A 25,118-nucleotide genomic window follows, 5' to 3' on the forward strand; every position below is an offset into this window, starting at 1 on the left:
GGAGAATGAGTGCACAGGAGAAGCAAAGCTGCAGAGAAACCATTTCAAGCAGATTAGAGAGATCTTTATAGAATTAGAGCATTTTAAATAAAGTTTAATTTGATAATTTTAATTCTGTAGCCCAGATAAAATACTCTAATAAATTCTATTTTGTAGATTTAAAAGCATAAACAAAAGATTTCCTCCTTACAACAGAGTACTGTGTGTCAATTGCAAATCAAAGGTAATATGAAGGACAGAATATGTTCCTTAGTTTGCTTCTTTTTTTCTGTCTCATCCACAAGCAAATCCATATATTTGAGCAATATCCCTCTGAAGAATATGTGTGATGGTGTTCTATTTGATGACATGGGACACTAAATCCTTGGATATTTGCATTTTACTGGCCCAGAGAGTAGATGTTGCAGTAGAGGGCACAACAAAGCAGGATTAAATTGTGATATTTTAAGCAATTTCTCAGCAAATTAAAATGGCACATTGAACAAAGTGAAATCTGCGGGTTTGAATCACATAGAGTTGAGTAGAAATATGTATTTTTACCATGTTGAAGCACAATGGGTGCACGACCAATGAAATATTCACTACTGCTGTCAAAAGGCTTACCCTACAAAGACTGAAACAGAAGGAAACAGAAGAATCACAGGAGATCCTACCACTAGGTTGTTTGCAGTCTAGTTTGCTTTGAATGTCTCTCCACAGTATCATCCTGAAAAGCTTAAACTTCAAGGAAACAATGTGACTGTCATTAACTTTTCAAGTTGCACAAAGTGAACAGTGGCATCCCCAAAAATAAACTATGCACATGTTGGAAGGCCAACTGTTTAAGTTTTCTAACCCCAGAATATCATCTCTTACTTTAAAATTCACCTCTTATTACTTAAAAAATCATCTGTTATAAAGGCCATTTTTAGTTCTGGTTTTCTGTAACACGAAGTTTAGCTACAGCAAATAATTCATATTGGATGAAATATCAAAGCACTTTTGAAGTTTGAAAGATTTATATTCTTGGCATTCTAGATCAGCATTATAAAATAGTCCTTGTTTCATAACAAGGGTCTAATCTTAGCACCCTGTTAATCCTAAATATTACTTTGTCCAAACAACAGAGCTGTTGTTTCTACAACTGCAACACAAATTGCTCCTTGATTTGAATAGCCAGTATGTTAGAATTTATATTAGCCTTTTGTAAGAAATGGTATGATCTTTTATTAAAATATTCTATTTTGATGAGTGACTTTAAAGTGGAGACAGAAAACAAACACATATTCCAGCAAGGGATAGATGGTACTGTCCCCTGTAATATTTTCCAGTTACAGACATTTTGACCATGTAGAACAAAATGAACCTTGAATCCAGATAAATTTTAAAACTTAAAGTAAGATCTGGTTACTGAGCACAAAGAATTCCAGACAATTGAAACAGCTACTGGGAATCTCTTAATCTGGAAATTATTTAGAGAAGAATGACATTTCTTTCTCACAATTACAAAAGTTAACGTTGTTAATTCTAGGAACTGGCAATACATATTCAATAAACACACACAGCCAGTTCATTGAATCTTTGGTGATATAAATATATTCAGCATTTATGCGGTCATTGCCAAGGTTTATCCTATTTTAGTGAGGCCAAGAGTGCAGAGTGATGGTTTACATTTTTTAATTATTTATTACATTCAGCTGATGTCCCAGATTCAGACCCAATCACCATACAAACATACACTGGTACGTTTCAAACTTGCTCTTACTCCTATTTTGATACTCTTAGCAACTTAAAACCAAAACAAATTCACTGAAGTGCATATTTACACTATGTTTGAATGTGTTTTAACAGAGTACTTCATTTTTACTGACTACTATGTGTCACATAAAGCAACAAGGGTCAAAATCAGAAATAATTTTAGTCATCAGTAAAGTAAAAATAGAGCAATGTCATATTCTTGTAAATTTTCAGAGCTTATTAACTCAAATATAGAAGATCTTTTTATAAAGCCAGTGCAATTCCATGCCCCTTTCCCACAGTCTCTATAATGCCTGTTTTATTTCATCTATAATGGATCTTTTGAATAATAATTTTTAAAACTCGCAACATGCTTCTGTCTCTACATTTCAATGTAAACTTCATTTCACTTGCATTTAGTTGCAAGTGTAGACATACAGCAATGCAAATACTCCAAGCTGACACAGTGACCTGTTTTGCTCTTAGCAGCTGCCAAACTTTATTTCTCAAGTACCATTTACCATACAAACTATACTTTTTGCCCATTGTTAAAATTGTACAACATCATCTTGACTTCCAGGAAATAAAAGGAGTTCCACTATCACATAACTAAAAAAAAAAATGCAGAGACATTTACAAGCAAAAATAAAAAATATATTTTTGTAAAATAATAAACATCAGCCCTCAAAAATAAAGCACTGTTTTGCCTACAGAGATTCCTAACACATTTCCAGAGTCCACCTATGCAGGTGAATACCCAAATGACTGCAAAGACTGTTCACACTACACTGTTAACCTGGAACACAATTATCATAGCTAAACAGCCACCTAATACATGAAAGAAAGCCTTTCCCCCAAAGTTGCTCCACTCCTCCCATGAAGCTACCAGTCATCTTCTTTACTCATTTGACCATTCTCCACAGCTTTGCAAGTCACGTTCCTAAGAGATGCCATGTTCTGGAGTTCCTTTGTGGTTCTTTGATTCTTTTCTGAAATCATTCCTCCCCTGTTTGCTGGTTAAGGTGGGCATGTCTTTGTGCTGCGAGGTAGAGAACACATAAAAGTAGAGTTCACAGGTTTTAAGGAAGTGGAAACAAGCCGGAGTTAAGTTCTGAAAGTTCAGGACTCTCTGAAGTCCATGGCTTGCTTTTCCTCAAACTCCAAATGCAAACCCAGCTCTGTCACAAAAAAAACCCCAAATTCTTGTAGATTTATATTGCTGTCTGACCTGAATACACCCAGAGATACACAACAAGTCTTGGGGATTCTCCATTTACTCTCAGGTTGTACACAGGTCTGGCTTCAAAAATGTAGGTGGGGGCACACTTCAGAGACAGATCCTTTGAGAGAGGAAAAATGTTAAGAGTCTGAGGGCTGATTTTTAGAAACACTTCTATAAAACAGTCAGCCTGTTCCATTTATCCTGATATTAATAGTAAAAGTTCAAAGCAAACTTCTGAAGGGCAACGAACCTTCTCTCCACTTGCCACCCCTCAGCAGATCTGATCGTACAGCTTTTGCCATCTTCTTGTACGACAAGGTTTTAGGTCTTTTCAGCCCTGCAAAGATATATATAACCAGCCACACACTGGCTAAGAGGACAGGCATATCCTGAAGGAGGGAGTAACACTTAGAGCTGCAGCTCCACCTTTAGATAGAAATCGGCATTGGAAATACCAACAGCAGAAAACGCACCCGAAGGTAGGATATCTGTGGCAACGGGATGCACGATGCTGGGCAGTCCCTCAAGCAGCTCCCAGGGCCAGCTGCTGGCATGGCTGTCTGTGTGCCCCTGGACCAGGTCTGCCCCTCGTGCACTCCAGCAGTTTATCAGTAACATCACTTTCCAGTCTCAGAAGAAAACTTACATGGTGTAATGTCAAGAGACACCTCTCTTGCTCTCCTACATCTTCTACTCTTTCCTGGTCTACGTTTAGGTGCCTTGGTGTGTACACCACCCAGAAAATCAGTCAGCCTTGCCTCAGATGTCCCTGCTGCCTCAGAGAGTGACCATGCAGCCACCACTCCCTGCCGAAGTGGTCCGGAGGCTCCAGTGGGGACCTGCTGCCCTGCAGGACGCGTGTCCAGGCCAGCAGGCACCTTCCCAGCACCTTCCCCTCTGAAGGGCTTGAGGTGCTCACAGCACACCTAACACAGCCTCCAGACGAATGGAGCCTGGAGAAGGACGCTCAAGTGGAAATGGTGAATCTGAAGGAAGGATATTCCCAGTGGGATATACTCAGTTATGTGGGAAAGAAGGGAACTGGAGGGGACAAGGGGCAGAAGCGGGGGATCTCAGCGAGGGGTGGTGATGCCCAGCAGGTGGGCAGGGACGCGGGCAGCCAGCAGGCAGGCCAGCACGATACCGACGAGCTGCAGCAGCGCCAGCCCCAGGGCAGCGTTGGCAACATAAAACATGTTGCTGCCGACGAAGGCGGCCACGGAGCCGAAGCAGCCGTGGCGGTGCAGGCTGCGCGCGTCGGGCGGGCTGCTCTGGCAGCCGCGGCGGGCCCGGCAGCAGCTGAGGGGCACCGAGCCGTTCTGCTCCAGCCCCCAGGGAGAGGCCAGCCAGTCGCGGTAGCTCTCCACACCGCAGCAGGACAAGGCGCGCTGCAGCGCGTCCAGGGCGTCCGCCACGCCGTCGTCCTGCCCGTAGGCCAGCAGCGCCCGGCGCAGCCCCGCCTGGAAGCCCTGCGCCAGCGTCCGGCGGTACAGGAGCGCCGAGAGCCCGGCCGCCAGCCCGGCCGCCAGCACGGCGGCCAGGAACGCGCTGTAGGCGCGCAGGAGTCCCCGGTGCTCCGTAGCGGCGCCGAAGCATCCCAGGAAGCCCCAGATGATGACAGCGACGCCGGTGGCCAGGAGGATGGCGGGGGCGCTGGGGTAGTCGCTGGCCGACAGCGCCAAGTAACTGCCCAGAGACACCTTGGCCCAGAGGCCGATGATGAGCATGGTCAGCCCCGCTGCCCAGAAGACGAAGCTGAAGGCCATGAGGGACAGCTTGAGCAGGGTCATGGTGCCCTCGGGCCCTGGCGTCGTGGGGAGGGCGGTGGCGGTCACGGTCACGGTGAGGGCCCGCCGCGGCCGTCGGGCCGAGCGGAGCACGGGCGCCCGGCGCTGTTCGAGGTGCGGCCCCGCCGGCTCCCCGAGCAGCCCTCGGTGCTGCCCGGTGCCAGTGCCGCCGCTCCTCCGGCCCGTGCCCCTTTTGAGGGCGCGGCCCGGGGCGGGCCGGCGGCGTTGGCCGCGCTGCGGGGCTCGGCGGGGGGGTCGAGCCGCCCAGGGCGAGCAGCTGCCCGGCCGCCGTCCCCGGGCTCCACGCTCGTCTCCCCGGGAGAAGGAAACGGGTGCGACCGGCAGCTGCCCCTGCCTGCAGCACTGCGGACCCTCAGCCGAGAAAAGAAAACATTCTGTAACAGGAGAGCTCGGTGTTAAACTTCAATGGCATATGCTGCAGCCCCGGCTTATCCTGGGCGAGGGACTAAACTTTTATAAGCACTAGGAGTAATACTTAACACAGACATAACCTACAGGAAGCACAACGAGTGGTTTTGGTTTTATTTCTTTTATTTTGTTTACTTCATCAAGCTGTACTATTAAGACCCTTTGTAGAAATAAGCACAAATCTGTACCTGACTATTAACTAACTACACATTCAGTCAGTCACTCAGTTTAGATTTTCCCAGCTGGAAACTATTTTCAGTGTGGCCTGGCCCTGTTAAATATTCATTTGATTTAGCCCATGATAACACTGAGCCGCTGAGAAGACATTAAAGCACAGCAAGGTACTGTTACGTAACTTGTGGCCCCGTAAGCTACAAGAAGAGATTCCTTATCAACGTAGTCTCATTGCAAAACATAAGCTACCCCTACAAGTCAGATTAAAAAAAATAGTAGGAAACTGTAAATGAGACAGTGTCCCAGTCAGAGGTAGAATTAGCATCTCCAGGGGTTTAGTTTGTATGTGCAACAGTCACACTGAAAAAAAAGGCTGGTCAAACCCTTTTGGGACTGAATTCTGAGGTTTACTTGTTTCAGTGGTAACATTTTCTTGATTTCTTTCTGTTACAGATTTAGGGAGGGAAAGGAGGTGCTTTGTGTCACATTTTAATGCACAGGCTTAATGTGCAACTCATAGTTGTCAAACCATTAATATAGCATAATCATAACTGAAAAATCACTTGTTCTTTATTAGAGGCCTTGAATTCTGTCCATTCTCACAATCCATACTCCTGGAACTATTTGGGTAAGTAGAGGAGGTAGGATTGAACTCCTTGAGCATATGTGAAGCCATAAATGATGAAACAGCTTCAGTGTCTGAAAAATAAACTTACTAGAGTAGCTTGTTTTTTTCAGACATTACCCAAATCATAAATTATGTTTACATCTTAGTAATAAAAACGTTAAAGAATCTCATTAAATCATACAAGTGAATAAATTTTTATTGTATTACACGTGATATGTGGACTGGCAACATGATGAAAGAGAAGTGATGATCCATTCCATGTTGTTTCGGAAAGCAAAGTGTTGTGGAAATACCATGAGAAGGGAGGATTCAGATGTGCCTAAGCCATTAAGTCAGAGAAGCAATACCAATTATCAAAGAGTGGTTACAAACTTGGGTAGGGAATTCACTGAGATTGACCCTGGGAAATGCAAGCCAATATATCCTAGAGAAAACTGGTGCTTAGTGACAGCAAGAAGCTGCATGCCAAACTGTGCGTCTGAAGGGCATGTGGGTGATGGGAGATACCTAATTAGGCAGTGCTCTGAAATGCTGTTTGGCAAGGAAAAGCCATCTGCTTGAAGTATGAATTTTCCTGTTTCTTTACTCTTCTGGGTTGATAATGTCTTAAGTGTTACATCTTCTTGGCAAATGCATGATGATTTTGATTTAAAGTGATCATCTCCACTTCCTGTGATTTTTTTTTCCTGGAGTTTACACTTGAGATTCTGAAGTGACTATTTCCCATCACTCTGTAACAGAGGGGAAGAACAATACAGGGATTCTTTATAGCTTTTCAAGGAAACTGAGCCTTTTTGTGGTTCTTAGTTCATGACTATTTAAGGTACCTCTGGCTAGAAGAATGAGTGGCAGTACTTGCACAGACAGCAAGATCAAGTAGTTAGGAGCTTTACCACAAAAAAATGGGTAGCAAGAGTAGCTTAAAGTATTGGTTTAGTGTTCTCAAGTGTATTTTCTTAGACACTTGAATGAGATTTTCATGTCATGATTTACTAGAGAGGTACTATAGATGCTAAAGTGCCTGCATATCTACCTTGGGGAAAACTAGAAGTCCTGTGATGCCAGCATAGTGTTCTGCTGGTGTTATACTAGTGTACCTTTGATGTTGTAACTATTTGTTATTGGTAGTTTGTTGTCTGGCAATATGCTTAAGAGCTCCTCCTAAGGACAAGATGCCTACTGGGCGGGATCCCTGTAAATACAAAACAAAAGTGTCTGCTACAGTAAAGTCTGATATTGCAATGTTTCATCATGTTGAGTGATTTCTTACACCATAAATTCAAGCCCATTGAGTTCAATAGAACTGTTAATAGGAAAAGCAGTGTTTCAGTGTAAGACAAGTTATCTAATTCCAATTGAAATTATTTTTATCTAAAACTGAAAGTTATCTTTATTTTAAATTGAATCAGTTGAAACAGAAGTCATAGTTTTACAGACTCCCAGGGCTGTGCTGCATGGATGTGGTGCAAGTGCAGGTTAAATGGGAAAAGATGAACTTGGGGAAAGAGAATTTCCCCTTAATCTTTCCATTCATCCTGAGAAGGAAATGTATCAACATTTCATAACAGAACTCATTTCCAGTTGCAGGTCCCTTCAGGGAAAATTAATAGATTATGAAATAGCACACATTACTTGCCTCACAAGTAATCACAAACCCTTGGTCCAAGAGGAAATATTGGATAACTGCTCCTGCTCATCAGCAGACTCAGAGATACAGCCTGGGCAGAGCAGAGAGGCATCTGGTGGGGTTCCTACCAGCTTGCATGGCTGAGCAGATGCCTCCACCTGCACAACTAGGATCCTAAGGAAGAACTCAACCTACTGATCCTTGAAATGTACTAATGTACTTCACCAACTGTACTAGCATGAGTGCTATTTCTTTTTTTTTTTTCACAGCAAGTTTATTTTAGGAACTCAAGTGTGTAATCTCTGCTATATATCAGTTACTTTGCTATTAATAGCAATGATCAGAGATGCTTTGAATTAATGATTTACTTCTAATGTGCTTTTTAACCTTAAAGTAAAGCACAAAATTTAATTTTAGCTGTACCTTCACTATAACTAGAGGAAAATATGATCCATGCCTTGAGCAAGTCTCTCAAGGAAAAATTCAATGTACTTTCCACTTACCCCACAGAAAATTATTATATGCTGGACATCAGATACATTTCAGCACTTTGGATACATTTCAGCTATGTATCCAAATAGCATACAGGCTAGGTAGGTAGTAAAGTGTCAAAATACCATGTCAAAGGAATAAAAAATCAAAGTAGATCTTTAAACTTTTCAGGGAACAATGAGAAGACAAGATCAGATTAAATATTGGCAAATTTTACATTTAATTTTAAAATATTTGAATATATTTCTACTAATTCTCTGTTTCCACTTGTTGTGTTAGGAGCTGAGGGTATTAAGCATTTCACATATGGGATCTGTGCATAGTGACAGCAGTTCAGTGTACTTGGCAAGTCATCATTCATATAACACTTACCTACACTTATCAACACAGATTTCCATACTTGAGATTTACAAGATCTGCAGCAACAAAAATTTCTTCCACTTTTCACTTGGTTGGTATAATTTTGTATCACCTTTGCTGGGTTTGAAAGTTAATGACTTTATTTCTCTATAGCCCCTTTTCCTGTCTTATCTTAAACAAATGCCATGATACTAATTGTGGAGCAGCCAATCCAAAACAGAGTAAATTAGGGTAAACTAGGGACTCTCACTGCATAGCACAACCACTTCTCTTTAATTTTATCACAACAGTGGAGCCTTCCAGTTCACAAATGCTGATGCAAGGGAGAAGACTGTTCCTCTCTGGATGCATAAGAGACCCCAATACACCATGTATTTTATTTTCTTATGTAACAAACAGTAAACGTTTTAGTGACATTGTAAGTGTAGCTTTATGGAATGAAAATATTATTTTATATAATCAGCTGTCATGGCTGATTATATAAAATAGATAATGCACGCAACCTGATGTATAGAGGTGATCTATATGTTCCTGTAATGTGTTTTTATCAAAAAATACCTATGAGTAGTCTCTTGCATCCTACTGGTGCTTGGCACAAGGTTAGTGTGGAAAAAGAATATTTGGTTACAAGCAAAGTTCATGCTTTCTGTGCCCCTGGGTGAGGAACTGAGAAATCTCACGGATAATTGCACGGCTGAAGCATTTAGCAGAAAACAGAGATCCAGTGCAAAGGAAGGTATTCCACATGTACCAGCTGATTCCTACCTCCACACAAAGAGTATCTTCTTTGTCTCTGCTGTGCTTCTGTGTTTTGGCAGACCTTGCCACCACAGCAGAGGACAAGGTGACCACGCACCTTCTGTGTGGGCTGGTGAAAGAGCACCACAATTATCCTGGGGGCACAAACCTGTGTCCTTGCTGAGGTGAATGGTTACAGCTTTTCTGTAATGCAACAACAGTACAACAGCAGAGGTTTTTCCAAGCCTTGGGGCCTGGATCCATGTTCTTTTACAGCTTCCTTGAATTGCTCACATGAAGTGTGCTGTCCTCAAGCAAGCATTGCTCTTGCCTGCTGTAAAGGTCAGTAAAGGCTTAGTCAAAGGAAACAAGGAAACAGCCTGTGTGCAAACAACACCCCACACTGGCATCATTGCTTTAATCAGGACAATCATTTGTCAGCCTGCCTGTCCTCTCTGATACTTAGATAGGAAGGATCTTGTTTCGCTCTCTTATGATGACAGAATCTGAAGAATTCTTACTACAATTTTGTATTAAAAATGCCTGTAACATTATCCGTTCTACAGCTTCTCTGAAGACAATAAAGCTACAAGAAGTTTTCTTACAGTTTCCCACAGGAAGAATTGCTGAAATTTTTTTTTATTTTATTTTTGTGAGACATTTTTCATGTACTTCTAAAGTTACTCTTCTTCATGAGGGGAAAGTCCTGTTAACGAACTTAATTTTTCTTTATGACAAAGTCACCCATCTAGTTGACCAAGGGAAAACAGTAGATGTGGGATTCTTTTTATTTTGGCAAAGCTCTCAATACAGTCTCTCACAGTATCCTTCTGGAAAAAATGCCCAGCACACACAGCTGGATGTGTCCATAATACATAAACAGTACAATTTTTTACTGTTGTAGTTTCTTTGCCCAAGAAAAGCAGCCAATTTAAGCTGTAACCTGTCTGGCAACTATTCAGGTTTTCAGATGGGTGAATTTTGTTGCAGGGCACAGGTAGCCCTTAAGCCAGTGGCTTGGGAAGTTATTGCTGTTAATTCCTATATTCTCACCAGAGATGGAGGAACAGATTACAAGAGTGCTTCTAGGCAACTGTCATGCCAGGTAGGAAGGATTTGCATAAGCCCTCTCAAATTCATTAGGGGCACTAAACTCTTTAAACCACTCTACCAGGACCACAAGGGCAGGTGAGCAGAAGCTGTTGGTTGTGACCATGTGTCACAGCACAGCCACAGTACACAGAGTATCACCACACAATTCCAAAAGGCTTTAAGCATTTTCCCATACAGAGTAACACCACACCTCATCAGAAGGCTTCAGGCATCTGCCCATGGAGAGTAACACCACACCAGAAAGCTTCAAGTGTCTGCTCTCCTTGTTCTTTAGCCCAACCTTTTATAGCCTGATGTTCATGCATTGCACCTGTGTGTCCCTTTGGTGATTGGTGGGTGCACCTGGGCACTCCATGGCTCATTGCTTTCAATGCTGCTCACCTGCTTTTCACAGCTGTAGTGCATGAGGGATGAGGCTCTGCCACAGCCACACTCCCAATTACCACAAGCTGTGTACCTCCAACCATGTGGTAATTTTATTCTTCATTTTTCTTCCTAATAGAGTCCTTTTCAAACTTGTCTGCATTTAACCAGTAAGTTCTCTGTCTTCTCAGAAATCTTGAGGATGTCTCCTTCCTTCTCTTCACTCTTATCTTTAGGTGTATGCTCCAGGATTTTTTGCAGAACATTTGAACACATTTAATTTCTTGGAAATTCCACCTATTTGTTTAAAGATCTATTAGAGGACGCAGGCATGGGAATTAACATTTTGACTCAAATCCATGGGAGACAATTGAATATTCTGATATGTAGTGGCTATAATTTTGGATTTTTGGTTCTGATTCTGCATTGTGCAACTACTCCCTACTACTGAAATGTGTACACGAACACAACATTAACATTAGGGTGCCTAATGATTTTATTAGTAACTTAATTCTTTTTTCAGGAGAAAGGCATTATGAAGGGACCTTTCATGTGTTAAGCACTTTTCCATCTAATCTATGAAGGCAAAAGCAGCTGGGATTTGTGAATCAGAGTATTATATTTCTTTTTCTTGGGACAGGTCTCATAAGCTCTCAAAAGAAATATAGTACACCCAAGGGTAGCTCAGCTGTTATTTTGGGGGCAGAAAATAAGCAGGATGACTTCTGCTGCAGTGTTAGAAACAAAAAAGGTTTAATAAAAGGCAAAATAACAAACAGAAAAATTCGAGCCAGGTGTAGAGGTCTGCTCCTGGTAAAAACACCTCACAAAAGCACTTAGCTCTTTTGTTCTATTCTTTTTCTTCCTGATGGGCCAGGTGGGACTTTTTGGCTTCTATCCAATTAGATGTTCTCGAGTTTTTGGTGAAGTCCCTGAGGTCCTATGAGGTGGCTTTTCACCTAATCGTTGAGAGAAACTTCTGGGCTTCTTTCCTTTTTTTGGGGAACAAAGGCTAGTTTTGCCACTCTGTCATTAGGGAGCACACTCCTACACCAGAGTATTTCTAGATATTAGTAAGAAAGGGATTGTAATCATGCAAAAGGGTTGATTTTTCTTTTAATTTAATTACATAATTGAACTAATTCCATACTAATGGTATTGAGCTCTCCATCTTTAGCCCACTCACAGCAAGCTCCTGGAAGCAGGTCCTGTAGCCACTGAAGTGAGGGAGAACTTTGCCAGGGACTTCAGTTGTGCAAGCTATGTCCTCAAATGAATGCAAGTACACATAAGGAGTCTTACAGCTCATGCAAATAGGGGAGCTGATGAGTGGGTAAGTCGATTACAGCACTTTCACTGATTCCACATATGGGTGTAGTATGTGGGAAAATGTTTGCACCACCTGCTCAAATTAACTTACTGTTCTTGGCTTTGAATGATCCCTTGGGGAATCAGTGGAGAGCAGGAACAGCTCTTTCAATCCCCAGTTCAATTTGTTGTAGGAAAAGCTGTTACTGTATATGTATGCCCCAAGGCTTTTGAGAACAGAGAAATTTAACAGAAAAAAATCCCATTGCCAAACCAGGGTTTTCAGTGCAACTTTAAACCAAGTATCTGGACCCCTCATTCTATTTATTGTGTCCACATCTCACATTGACATCAGCAGTGATTTTCAGTGCTTCATTAACTGGTCTTTATCTTCAACTCATTTGTTTACTTATTTGCAGGGATTACAACCAAAGCCTCTCATAATGCCATACAGCTTTCAAATCTGAGTGCATTATGGATTGCAAACTGGCATTAGCCCAGATTTTCTGCTCTGTAGCTCTAATCCAGTCTGTTATTAGTTGAAGACAGCACCGTGCAATTTAATTGTTCATGTGTAGGAACAAGACCACATATAATACTTCTGTTGTCTCTCCTTGCCTTCCAAAGCTTATGGGAGTTAGGCTTTGTTGTGAGACTTCTGTTTACCTCTGGTGAACAGAAAGATTAATTTGTGTAGTCCTGGGCTTCCTCATAGAGGTACATCTGTGTACAATCTGTTTTGCCTTCTTTTCCAGCCTTTCCTGCAGAGAAGCACAGGCTAATTTGCCTCCTGGACAAAGAAAGCCCAGAGCTGGTGTCTCACATCCACCTTGCTGTCAGAGCAATGCCACGTTGCTTGCTCTACATCCTCCCACACAAACGATCTCACAAAGAGCGCTGTGCCGATGCAGCTTCTGCACCCAAGCCGTGTTACCCACAAGCACTCGGAATGCTTCTGCAATGCACTGTGCTCTGCAGGTCTGCTACAAATTTAATGGAGAGGGGGAGAGCAGAGGGTGGGGTGGGGATGATGCAGAGGAAGAACAAAGGAGCTGTAGCCTTTCCACCCCCTCTGCCATCAGCACCATCCTCCTCCGCATGCACGCTGTGGACTGCACACCTGCCTGTGCCCATGCCACAGTCACCAGCACAGCCACAAAGGCTGGACCACAGCTGCTAAAGCCTTGCTCACAGTCATCAGCTTCCCTTCACAGCAGCCTCTCATGATGAACTGCCCCCACATCTCATGCAAATCTTAAGGGAAAATTGTAAGGTCTAGAGATAGCTGAAGTAGTCCTGTGTGTGGTTTGGGAGCCAGTTCCACATACAGCACATGGCTCCATGGGGAGCCAGTTCCACATACAGCAGCTCCGTTGTAGAAGCAGTGTGGAAGGAACATCTCCTAGACCTTCTAAGCCTCAGGAGCAGATATGCCAGTGCACGGAGGGCACTGGGTCTCGATGGCACTCTTGACACGGCAGGCTGCCACCTCTGTGACAGAACAGCCGTATCTCTCCTGGGCGCAGCAGAATCACTCTCTAAATTCCCTCTTAGCATGTTTAGATGACGCCGTTTAGGAGCAAGGTGAATACAGACCATACTCCTGACCCGAGGGAGTGAAGCACGCTGGAGGTGGCCCTCGGGGCCTTTTCTGAGCGATAACAAACACGCAGCGAGTGAGATCGAAATGACAGAAACCCGCGCCTCCTCCAGGGAGGACGGTCAAAGAAATTCCGTGAAGCTGCTAGTCACTCTGCGTTTTTTCTTCAGCTTCGCAGTCTGAGATGGATGGTGTCTCCCAGAAAAGAAGACTGAAGGAGGGGTGCGGAGGCTGTGGGGTGACCCTGGCGGGGGCCGCAGCATCCCCAGGGCGCTGACGGAGCGCGGCCGGCAGGGGGCGGCACAGCCCCGCGGCACCGACCCGGCCCCGCCGTGTGCCCGCCCTCGGCTGCCTTCCCTTTGCTGCCTTCCCTCTGCTCCTTTCCCTCTGCTCCTTTTCCTCTGCTGCCTTCCCTTTGCTCCTTTCCCTCTGCTGCCTTCCCTCTGATGCCTTCCCTCTGCTCCTTTTCCTCTGCTGCCTTCCCTCTGCTCCTTTCCCTCTGCTGCCTTCCCTCTGATGCCTTCCCTCTGCTCCTTTTCCTCTGCTCCCTTCCCTCTGCTGCCTTCCTCCTCTCCCTCTGCTCCCTTCCCTCTGCTCCCTTCCCTCTGCTCCTCTCCCTCTGCTCCTCTCCCTCTGTTCCTTTTCCTCTGCTGCCTTCCCTCTGCTCCCTTCCCTGTGCTGCCCGCCCTCTGTTCCCCGCTGCTGCCCCAGCGCGCCCGTGACACGCTCCTGTCAGTGTCCCGACGAGCCATGGTCACAGCACCCCCACCTTGCTCCTGGGCTAGAAACGCCAGAGGCGGTGGGGCAGGATCCTGCTGATCTGGGAATGCTCAGCAGTGATGGAACCAGGTACCAGCCCCAGCCAAGTATCCACGAAGCTGGGACTCACGGAGAAAAATCTTAAGGCTCACTAGTCTAGAGAAGGCAAGAGAAGACGTGACAATGTTTAAACAGGTGAAGGCTGCTACAAAGGGAAAGTTATCCTCCAGTCCCACAGAGCACCGGCTACTGGGCTTGGATACAGGCAAACACCAGTTTAGGTCAGATGCTTGAATAACATTTCTGATGGTCAAGGTTCTTTGTTTTGGGTGGAAGTGGTGATTTCTTCTTTATTACAAGTTCTTAAAAACCTGTTGCAATCTGGACAGACACATGGCCATCCAGGAAACAGCCTGGTACCTTCCGTGGCAGTCTGCTCAGGCGCTGATTCAAATGTTGCACTGGGTCTCTCTGTCTGCTACAAACTGGAGATCTGAAGACAATCGAGCTCTTCTGGCTGATGACATCATTACTCCTATCAGTTCTTAAGAAACTTATGTAAAAATAACTTTTTAAGAAAGAGAAAGAAGAGGGCAGAGTGGATGGAAGATGAAGGCAGAAGGGAGGGAAGAGAAGAAGGAAAGAGAGGAAGGGAGGGCAGGCAGAAGTGCACTTAATTGCCTCTCCTCTTCCTAGTCCTGGAAATCCCCAAAATTCCTGGAAATTTCTATGCCTAAGAACAGTGGTATGTTCATGAGGAGCCTTTCTGGCTCATTATACAACAAACTTACTTCAGATATACTGTGTGTGGCTGGCAACCATTCCATGAGGATCAGTTTCAGTATAAAAAAGAAGCGTATTTTAAGTCGAGTTGAAACACTGAAGAAATCCGGGAATCATCGATCATGCCCTTTCTTCACTACTGGCATTTGCCATTGATCTCAAAACAGTCCCACATCAATAGCAACATTTAAAGAAGATATTCAATGTATTAAATGTTAATAACATTATTTACATGTCACATTAGGCTTCTCAGAAAACACCAATCAGTCATCTTGCAATTGCTAATTAATGGAGTATTCAATTACCACAACTCTGTCATTCATTGCTCACAACGGAGCAGAAGACAATTTACAGTCACATAGGCTCTTGAAGAGACACCACAGTTGTCAGAGGGATCCCTGGCACAATCCTGGCACAAGGGAACCTCTAAGGCCTCCTGCTGACAGAGTCCTTGCTTTTGATGAAGTTCCTCCCATTTCAGCCCTCCCTCTCCACCTTCAGAAGTGCTGTGCACCAAACCAGGGAACCTCTAAGACCTCCTGCTGGCAGAGGTCCTTGCTTTTGATGAAGTTCCTCCCATTTCAGCCCTCCCTCTCCACCTTCAGAAGTGCTGTGCACCAAACCAAGCTGAAACAGCACAGGCAGAATCTCCAGCCACGTTGTTTCGTGGCATTAGAGACCTGCATCTTACTTCAGTCCTTGTAAAGGCATGTTCAGCCACCACAGCTTTTGCTGAGCCAGCAAAGGAAACCTGCCTGAAGTAAGTATATACAAAAGTACCAACACTGTTGACATAATCAGGGTGCAGCATCACGAGCTAAAATAAAATCAAACCAACAATGTTCACAGTATTCCCAAAAGCAGAGGGCTTGTCAATCAGATCAGATCAGATCAGATGAGGTATTTCCTGCAGGGCTAAGGCGGTGCTCCCATGCTCTGACCAAAAAAAAACCACTGAGCTTTTGCATCTGAAGCAGTGGGAAGCTTGGAGACAGACCTGTATCTTGTCAAGGGGCTCACAGAGTTTGAACAAAACACCATTGGTGGTGTAGTAGGAGGAGCTGCAGTCAAAAAAATACTGAACTGTCACTCAGTATCAGCTTGAACCAAACACATGACACTGCAAATAGCTGGGGCTTGAGTACAAGCCTGGCACACTGATAGTTGAGCAAATCTGAGGATAAAATCTGTGATCAGCTGTGCAAAGGATGCTACTGCAACTTGATATTCAAGCTGCTGAGCATAGGGGCCTCTCGTGCTGCTTAGCCAACGTTCACAGGGCACAGGGTGGGTCTGGCATCATGGAAAGCTTGTGGCTGGGCAAGGCTGGTGATTGGAGAGGTGGGATTAGAAGCAGACTCAAAAGCAAGCAGCTGTGGTCAGGGGGAGCAGCTGCATCTAGAAATTACACTACTCAAAGGGCCAATGTCCTTGGATGCCAATAAAGCCATTGGGCACACTCCTCAAAAGCATCAATCAACTTGTTCTGATCCAGTAGTGTCCCATGTTTCTTGGTGGCCTTCACTCACCACTTGTGGGGAAAAAAAAAAAAGGAAAAAAAAAGTCTTTGGAATCAGTGTACAGCACTAGATTAAAATGCTCAGTGTGAAATTTTCTTCCTTTTATGTCAGACATTGGATGGCTCTTCCTCAGAACAGAAGGTCTGTGTAGCTTGCACCTTATTTGATTCAGTGTGTTTTGATCATTCACCCGTGAAATGCCTGCTCTGTGCTTTTATAGCAAGTTGAAACAGGAAGTAAAACTCCCAACTGTCTCAACATGTCTGGACTTGATTTCCACATACCACATTCTTGCAAAGCTCAGCCTAATCCTAAACTAACTCAGGATGTGAAGTAAGAAAAAAATTAGAAAACAAACCTTCACATCTGTTCAAATGAAACTGCATTTAGACAACAAATGTGTGTTCAGACTAAATGGGTGTTTTAAGCCATACTGTCACTGAACTGTGACTTACCAGAAACAGAACAGAGAAGTAGGAAAAGGGTAAGAGACAATTCCAGGACACAACCAGTTGTTATAATCAACTCTCGACACATCTTTCTGAAAACAAATATTTTCTTGACCAGTGAAATACTTGTATGTGTCAGCCTAGTCATTTGGAGTATCACCAAATGCCCCTTGTACTTAGAGAAGTGGTGTAACACAGATTTTTCATGTTTTGTGGGTGAAACATTTAACTCTTTTCCAGCAGGAGAGGCCCACTGCAAGAGAGAAAGCAAAGGGCCAGAACAGCAGTGGCAAGCAGGGCGGCACATCGAGGAAGTAATGGACAAATTCAGAGATTATGTCGTTTGGAGTGTGATATCCCTGCGATTTCAGTCTTCGGGGTGTTTTCACACGGACACTCGGTGCAGTCCCTCCCCTGAGGGCTCTCCCTTACTCCTTACACCTGTACACATTCCCAGCCGGCTCCCAAGGACGGCCACGCGTGTGCCGGCGGCCACGGCAGCCACGGACACCCGGGCAGCGCCGCTGGCTCCCGTCCAGGCCTGCAGGTCGGTGCCAGGCCGGCCTCCTGCACCAAGCCGGGCTCGGCCGAGAGCGGTCGCCATGGCCGCAGAGCTGCTTCGCCAGGACAGACAGAAGCGGCCTCCAGACGTGGCTCAGTTCCCTGCCAGAAGGGCCCCCGCCCCCCACGGAAGCTGAAGGCGCCTGGAAAGCCGCTGATGGCAGCCCCGCACGCTCCGCTCCGGGGCTCCCGCAGAAATCCCGACAGCCCCTGGCGGCCCCTCCGCCGGCACAGACCCGAGCGGCCGCTGGGCCCGGCCCGCACACGGCGCCGCGCGGCTCCGGGCCGCAGCGGAGCGGCCGCCGGCGGAGGAGCCACGCGGGGCGAGCGAGGGGGGAAGGAGGAGGAGGAGGAGGGGCCGGCGGCGGGCTGGCCCGGCGGGCTGGGAGTTGTAGTCCGTTGGCGCCCGCTGCCGCGCAACCGGGAGCGGAGAAGGACTACAGTGCCCAGGGTGCCCCGCGGCGGTCCCGCCCCGCGCTGACTCGTGCAGCACGTTGTCCGGCTAACGCGCCCCGCGCCCGCTCCACCCGCAGCGCCCCGGCTAGCGGCGGCTCCGCCGCTGCCATCGCCCAGCACGGCAGGTCAGCGGGGACGGGGGGCGGCCGCGCTGCCGCGTCCCTCCGGGCCGGGGGGCGGCGGGGCCGTGCTGGGGCCGACCGAGGTCGTGGCGGTGCGTGCAAGGGGAAGCGGATGGGGGGTGCCGCGGTTCTCCCGGTGCCCCGCAGGAGGGGAGGGGGCTACGAGCGGCGCGGCCGTGTCCCCTCGCCGCTCCCCCTTGGTATCCACCGGGTCCTGCCCCTCCGGGTGCCGGCCCGGAGGTGCTGCCGGGCAGCGCCCGCTTGGGCAGGGAGGTGGCCGGGGCGCGGCGGCCCTGCTCGCTCCCGTGGCTGGAAGCGCTCCCCGGGCCTGGCGAGAGAGGTGCAGCCGGGGCCGGTCCGGCGCTGCCCCGAGCGGCGCCGCTCGCGGGGCCGGAGGAGGCCGGGCGGCCGGTGCCCGCCGCCCGCCGGGGGGGCCCTGCCCTGCCGGCCGGGGAGCTGCGGCTGGGCTGGAAACCTGTGGGAAAATGCCTCTCCTGGGGCCGTTTGTAGGGTCCCGGGCCGCGTGTCTTCAGCGCCTTCGTTATGGCTGTTCACTGGTTTGGGGTTCACGGACGTGGCACAACGGCACAACGCTCCTGATCCAGGTGTTTGGTGATAAGAGCGTGGGATTTGTTTGATTTGCGGAAAAGCCGAGACTCACAGTTTTTTTTCTTCTTCTTTTTTTTTTTTTTTTTTTTTGGTTTGGTCTCAGTTGTGGCTTCTTCTGAATTCACCTGTGAAAACAGTTTAAATTAACCTAGCTCTTGAGCATAACTTGTGTCACCGGCATAGCCTGGGCTTTTCTCTTGAGGAAAATACATGTACTGATGCAGATGTCCACATAACAGAGGTGTTTATTTTTACCAGCTTTCAGGAAGGAAGAGAGTATTTTTCTTTGGTAAAACTTTGGAGAAAGTTGCAACTGGTGGGTTGGAAAAGTGAGAGAACGGGATGGTCTTTTACAGGTTAGATGCTGTTTCACAAATGTGGTGGTGACAATACTAATTGAAAAAAATACCCAGGGTGTCTGGAACGACACTTCTCCATTTTGTAGAGTTCTGCATCTGTGCAACTACTGTCCATGTACCAATGGAGGTATTTCTTCTTAGAAAGCTAACAGAGTAAAGCAAAAAAAAAATTAAAAACCCAAACCAAACAGATTCCAGGGGTGGTTTCTCATCTGTATTTTAGTAGGGGATAGACCTTACACAGTAGGGGAAAAACGTATCCATTTAACTATCCTAAGCTAAATGAATTTATTAACTGAAAAATCTGGGTTGTGGCTGTGGCATTGGTTTGTGCCCTGCTGTCTTTGGCAGTAGACTTTCAAGATTCGGTAACTTGGATTGACTATTGTATTGTAAATTTCAGTTTTAGGTTGCTTATTGTAAATTTCAGTCCTCACAGTGTCTGACACTCTGGCACCTTAACTGTAGACTTGGATACTGTGTAGCTGGGTGGTAGAAGAGTTAGATTGATTTTTGAGTATGTTCTTTCTTCCATATGGTAAAAATGATGAAACACTGCTGCTGCTGCCACCACAACTGTGAATGAACCACGTGGTATTGCCGTCTATTTGTGGGAGAGTCATACGAGTGCTTTTTTTAAAAGAATACTTTTTGGAAAGCATCTTCTTTTTCCTTATTTGCTACTCAGGAAAAGTGCAGAGAGATTTGGGGCAGTCTTTGAAAATGTAGAAATGAGAGCAGGCCAGAGATAAGTGTGCTCCAGATTTAATGGGAGTGGTGTGTAACTCTGTCTGAAGTGATATCACAGCATGTGCTTTGCCAGCCAGTGCCAGTAGGAAAGAAGGATTCTGTAGTTCTCCTTGTCCTGTCAGGAGACAGGACACTGGCTGTCTTTCATAGATGATTTAGTACAAAATCTGACCAATATACTCTTTTGGTGATAGTTGTTACTAGATTAGAAACATTTGCGAATACCTATATGACTTGAATCTGAGATCAGACCTTCAGCTATTGAATGCTTTTTTAAAGGGCCATTCAAATTTCAGGTGGTTTGAACATGTTAGTTAATACTGCAGTTCTGTATTTGAACTTAAAACTTTTGTAGTGAAAACTTTTTTTCCCTTTATAAAAAAAGGACTGAAGGGAACATAACTTTGCTATTAACCGCAGTTTATAGATTTGTATGAAAACATGCATGCACTCAGTAACAAGTTCTCTTCCTGTACACTTCTTTTTATACTAATAATAATAATTTTTAAAAAAAGTAGAGGGGCTCTTTTCTACTCCTGCCTCTTTCATTGCCTTTAGTTCACCTGCTTTGCAGTTTTGATTGAAATCACTGAGGGATACAGGATCTTAGCCTATCCACATGCAAGAATTTAAATGTCCTGATGAGCCTGCATATGAAGCACTTGGCTGGAGCTCCAGGAGTGTGTCTTCCAGTGGGTAAGCCCTTGAGGCTGTCTGCTAAATAGCTCTGTCTCTGTTGACAGTGCCACGTCCTGCTCTTATGTTGAGAAGTCTGTCTATCTCAGGAAGGGTGTGCACGCTTTTGAGAGAGAGCAGGAGCCTACACCATGGCTGAACAACACCATGACTGCTGGTGAAATTGAAGAAAGTGTCCAATCACTGCATGCTGCATCTGGAGATGCTGCTCTTGCCTTGCTAGGATGCATATCTTCCGTGTTGCTCTGGTAGCTGTCCTTCAGAAGGACAGCAAGATAGCTGGTTACAGTGTAGCCTGTGTGTGAGGAACTGGGATCAGGAGTTGCTGTGGGGTTTTCTCATTTCTTGGGAGGGCAGCAGATAGTCATGGAAATAGAGGTGATTTTTTTTGTTGTTGGTATGTATGTATATATATATATCAGTATCAGGAATAGTGTGGCCAGCAGGAGCAGGCAGCTGGTTACAGTGTAGCCTGTGAAGAAGGCCTGTGTGTGAGGAACTGGGATCAGAAGTTGCTGTGGGATTTTCTCATTTCTTGGGAGGGCAGCAGGTAGTCATGGAAATAGAGGTGATTTTTTTGTTGTTGGTATGTATGTATATAATATATATCAGTATCAGGTGCAGAGTCCTTTACAGGTTAAATGAGTGGTGCAATAGCTGGATGGACTTGGAAGTAGAACAGCTTTCCTGTGAGTGTGTCAATAGTACTGAGTTGTTAGTGTTATCATGGGGCTTCTGTGACTGCAGGCTGGAATTTGCTACCCTGGAGCTTTGTCTCTGAGGAGTTTTTCTTCAGTTTTCTGCTACAGCAGAGCTGTATTTCTTTACTTGTGGCCAGAAGATGGGCCCATGTCACGTAACTGTTTTCAACTTTGTGTTCACCTAATGATTTTGAAAGAGTACATGACCTTGTTCACAGATAGTGTGTGGAGAGTAGGATGACAGGGACAGGAAGAAGAACTCTACTGATAAGTAATGTGCTTGCAGTTGGGCAAAATTATTTTGTCCTCTGAAATCCCAATTTTACCATCATAAGGATTGCATTTCAAAGTGTTTTTAATAAAGGTGAATGTGTCTGCTGGTACTTTTGAGATGCAGCTTCTGCATATTTCAGCAGCCATTGGCATCGCAGAACTTCTTCACTTGTTTCCTTTTCTTGCTGGTTGTAGGTGATGAACAGAGTAGAAATGCAACTTCTTGTAGAACTCCATGCACATGCAGCAGCTGTGCTATTTCCCTTCTGTTCTGCTTGGGAGAGTTTTGCAGAGGATTTTCCAAAGCCAGAAGTATCACTTTGTTCATAGCTTTATGTGGCCTGGAGGGAGAAGTGCTGATATCTTACTCCAAGCTGCTGGATACAGGAAGGTCTAATAAAATTATTTTGGTTCTAGATCTTTGCTGAATTCACATAGTTCACATTGAAATGCCATAGAAAAGTGACTTGAATAGATGTGTATGTTCTAAAAAACTGCCAGTTTCTGAGTGCCTGTCCAGACTTGAGCCACATCACTGCGGTCTTTCTGTCCCATGTCTCTAAATTTAGCAGTATATTTATAACCTCTGCAACCTCTTAAAAGAGTAAAGATTTGGGCTAATGTTTGTTCATAAATCTGCAGTGCATTATCATCCTGATTCACCTCATACTTACTCATTTCATCAAGTAGCCCCAGTCATTGTAATTAGCAACAACTTGTAAAACCACAGAGTACATGAGAATGCCTTCTTGTCTGTCACTGATAAATGTGTTTTCTGTGTCCCAGGCCACATATTCTCATGTTTCAACACCTCCGTTCAAGCAAAATTAATGTAGTTGTCTTTGACTTTTATGTTTTAACTACCAAAGCACGCAAATGGACATTGTGTGCAGGTACCTGAGTTTAGGCTGCATATGTCTGCACAGTTCATTTTGCAGGAAAACCTCATTGATGCTCAGAGGGTAAAAATGTGCATTTTGAAATTTGTGAACTTCTGAGTCGTGAGAAACCAGAGCCATGCTCTACAACCATCTGTGATTACAAAACCAGTTGCTCATTTGGGTTTCAAAGGCGTGGGTTTGTGTCAAAGAGATAACATGCAATATGTGGAGTAGGTCACCTTGGTGATAATTTTGAAATACATTCCAATTTCTGACTTTGTAGCTGTTGCATTAATTGGTAGACAGGTCTCCATGGATGCATCCTTCTGAGTATGAACAGGCTATCAACAGAGTAGACACCATTTGGAGCTGATGATTATAAACATTTGTGAGATTTCTGTGCATAAGTATGGGAAAAGCCTCATCAATCTTAAATACTGTGTTTATGTTGCAGAGTATGGTGCTGAGACTTAAGAGGGTATCTGTTATTTTGGTTTTGCCTCCTTAGTAGGTTAAATGTTAAGCATGGAAGGTGCTTTGTTAGGTATTTCAGACAGTAAATAAAGAGTGCAACAGTTTGTCAGTGGGAGAAAAGTTTGGTCTGTATCTTCTGAAGTACTGATATGCCTCTTCTGTTTACATAAAGTAAGTGACCCTGTTAAACGGTAGCAGTATTCAAATGAGATGAGCTTATGCAGCGCATAATATGAATGTAAAGTGTACAGGCTATACCAGCTAAATCAAATATCCATTGCTAGTGGAACTGCAGGTTTGGAGGATGACAGGAACACGGCACTCTTAATGCACATAGATGCAGGTAAATTTCTATTGCTGCATCTCATGCCAAGCTGATGGATGCTGTGTTCTGGCCAGGGATACTGGTGTTAGAGGGCTCACACACGAGTCTGTTTGTGACATAGTCTTTTTGTGTGTGCCTGTGGCTTATGTCCAGTTCAGGACAGTTTTGGCTCAGTTGTAGCATGACTTGTGTGAGGTGTGCTATATCCTCACTGGAGTACTCCCACCTTATTGTTCAACAGCTTGCTCTCAAATTCAATACTCATGAGCCTATCTCTTGTCCTTCCCTCAACAGCTTTAGAGGACCAAGGATGAGTGGTGGTGCCTTGTTACTAGGAGGAAGTGCTGTCCTGTGGGGATCTGTACTCAGCCTATCTCTTGTCCTTCCCATAGCAACTTTAGAGGACCAAGGATGGGTGGTGGTGCCTTGTTACTAGGAGGAAGTGCTGTTCTGTGAGGATCCTAGAAGGACCAATGATTAAAAAGAAAGGAAAATTCAGATTGCAAAATTGAAATGCTTTGAAAGTTCCGTGAGCCTTCTAACTACTTGTTTAGCTACCAGAGGTCAGATTTGTAGATGTATTTAAGCATTCATATACCTCAGGATTGTATGTACGTTCCTGTTTACAAGTAAGTAACTATCTCAGAGGCTACAGGATTAACACTTTGCCATTAACAGTTTGATTAACACAAGACATGTGGGTACCTTCTGCAATGTTAGTGAATACTGTAGCCATCAAAAGCACTAATAGATACATTTAGATTTGCTTGTTGAAGTGATCAAACACAGAAATTTTTGCCCATTCCTTTCAATAAAAGGTGGAACAAGCTGTAGTTTGGTGACTCCTTTCCTAGTTTCTTTACTAGCTATGCTGGTGTGTGTGCAGCACATGGAAAATACAGAGCAATTATAAGTCTGTGGACAACTTTTATTTCCCTCTTGCAGTGTCAACATGTTGAGGAAACAAAGTGCTGCTTCTGAATTTCTCTAGTATAGCTCAGAAGGACAACATCCAATAAAAATCGTGTTAAAAAGTAGCTGACTATGTTGTTTTATGGGTAGGAGCATGAGAGGTTTTTTGAGAGCTTTTTTATCGATTTAGTTGAATCACTGTCTGAAAGGAAGCAAATTTAGATAAGACATTAAAGGAACAAGTTTAGCCCTACTGCAGGAGAATGCTGTAATGAATTGTCTGTGTGGTGTTTGAATTTTCTCACTGAACTACCTCACTGAAATGAAACAGGAAAGGGCCTTTTTTTCTTTAACTTGCCTTGCTAGAAGCCATGATTTGTGAGTGCACGTACCTCTTGTGTTCTTGAGACTGCAAGCTGAGAGAGTTTCAGATGCCTAAATATGAAGCTGGAACCGAAACACTTTGGTTGACTGAGGCTATCAAGTATGAAAAATAAGTTCACAAGAAGATTTTGTGCAAATTGCTGCTGAAGCTGGTTTATATTAACAAAACTGGAGGGCTGATGTGAAATAGCATTTCTGCCTCTGCTTTGCCAGTGTCTGTGCAGGGTAAGTAAGCATTGGTAGAAGATGTTGAACTTTTCTGTGTGTTCCTTTCTGAACTTGCTATTTTGGGGGAAAGAGAATAATGCCCATGTGCAAGGGGAAAAATACAGCCCCTCTTTGGCAGTATTTTTCTCAGTAGCAATGGCTGTCCTGTGTGTGCTGTAGGAACAAGAAGACTTGAGAGGAAATATGTGCCTATCAATAGAGATGAGTAATGGCTAAATTCTAGGTTTGCAGTTTTAGTGGTCTTAAAAACTCCTGTTTGGTTGCCTAGGTATTTTAAGAGTTGGCAGAAGGGCTTAATTTTTTCACATATGTATGTATA

General features: G+C 44.8%; 2 protein-coding genes across 4 annotated transcripts in view; one reads left to right on the plus strand and one right to left on the minus strand.

Moving 5' to 3' along the window:
• Nucleotides 1-1,639: 1,639 nt before the first annotated feature.
• LOC120510802 (tetraspanin-7-like) lies at nucleotides 1,640-4,802 on the minus strand. The gene has a single exon (XM_039727016.1). The coding sequence runs from the start codon at nucleotides 4,726-4,728 to the stop codon at nucleotides 4,012-4,014; it is 717 nt and encodes a 238-aa protein (XP_039582950.1). The 5' UTR covers nucleotides 4,729-4,802; the 3' UTR covers nucleotides 1,640-4,011.
• A 13,319-nt stretch (nucleotides 4,803-18,121) lies between these two features.
• The window catches only part of TRABD (TraB domain containing), a 31,788-nt gene continuing 24,791 nt past the window's right edge, over nucleotides 18,122-25,118 (plus strand). The window contains exon 1 of one of the 3 annotated variants that reach the window (XM_039726916.1): nucleotides 18,122-18,210. The gene's annotated coding sequence lies outside the window, so the exon portion shown is untranslated. Of the gene's footprint in view, nucleotides 18,211-18,279; nucleotides 18,300-25,118 lie in introns of those variants that run through there. The other 2 variants (XM_039726918.1, XM_039726917.1) reach the window with 2 other exon arrangements.

The sequence above is a fragment of the Passer montanus genome, unplaced genomic scaffold, assembly GCF_014805655.1.
Source record: "Passer montanus isolate IOZ18808 unplaced genomic scaffold, ASM1480565v1 scaffold6, whole genome shotgun sequence".
Lineage (NCBI taxonomy): Eukaryota > Metazoa > Chordata > Aves > Passeriformes > Passeridae > Passer > Passer montanus.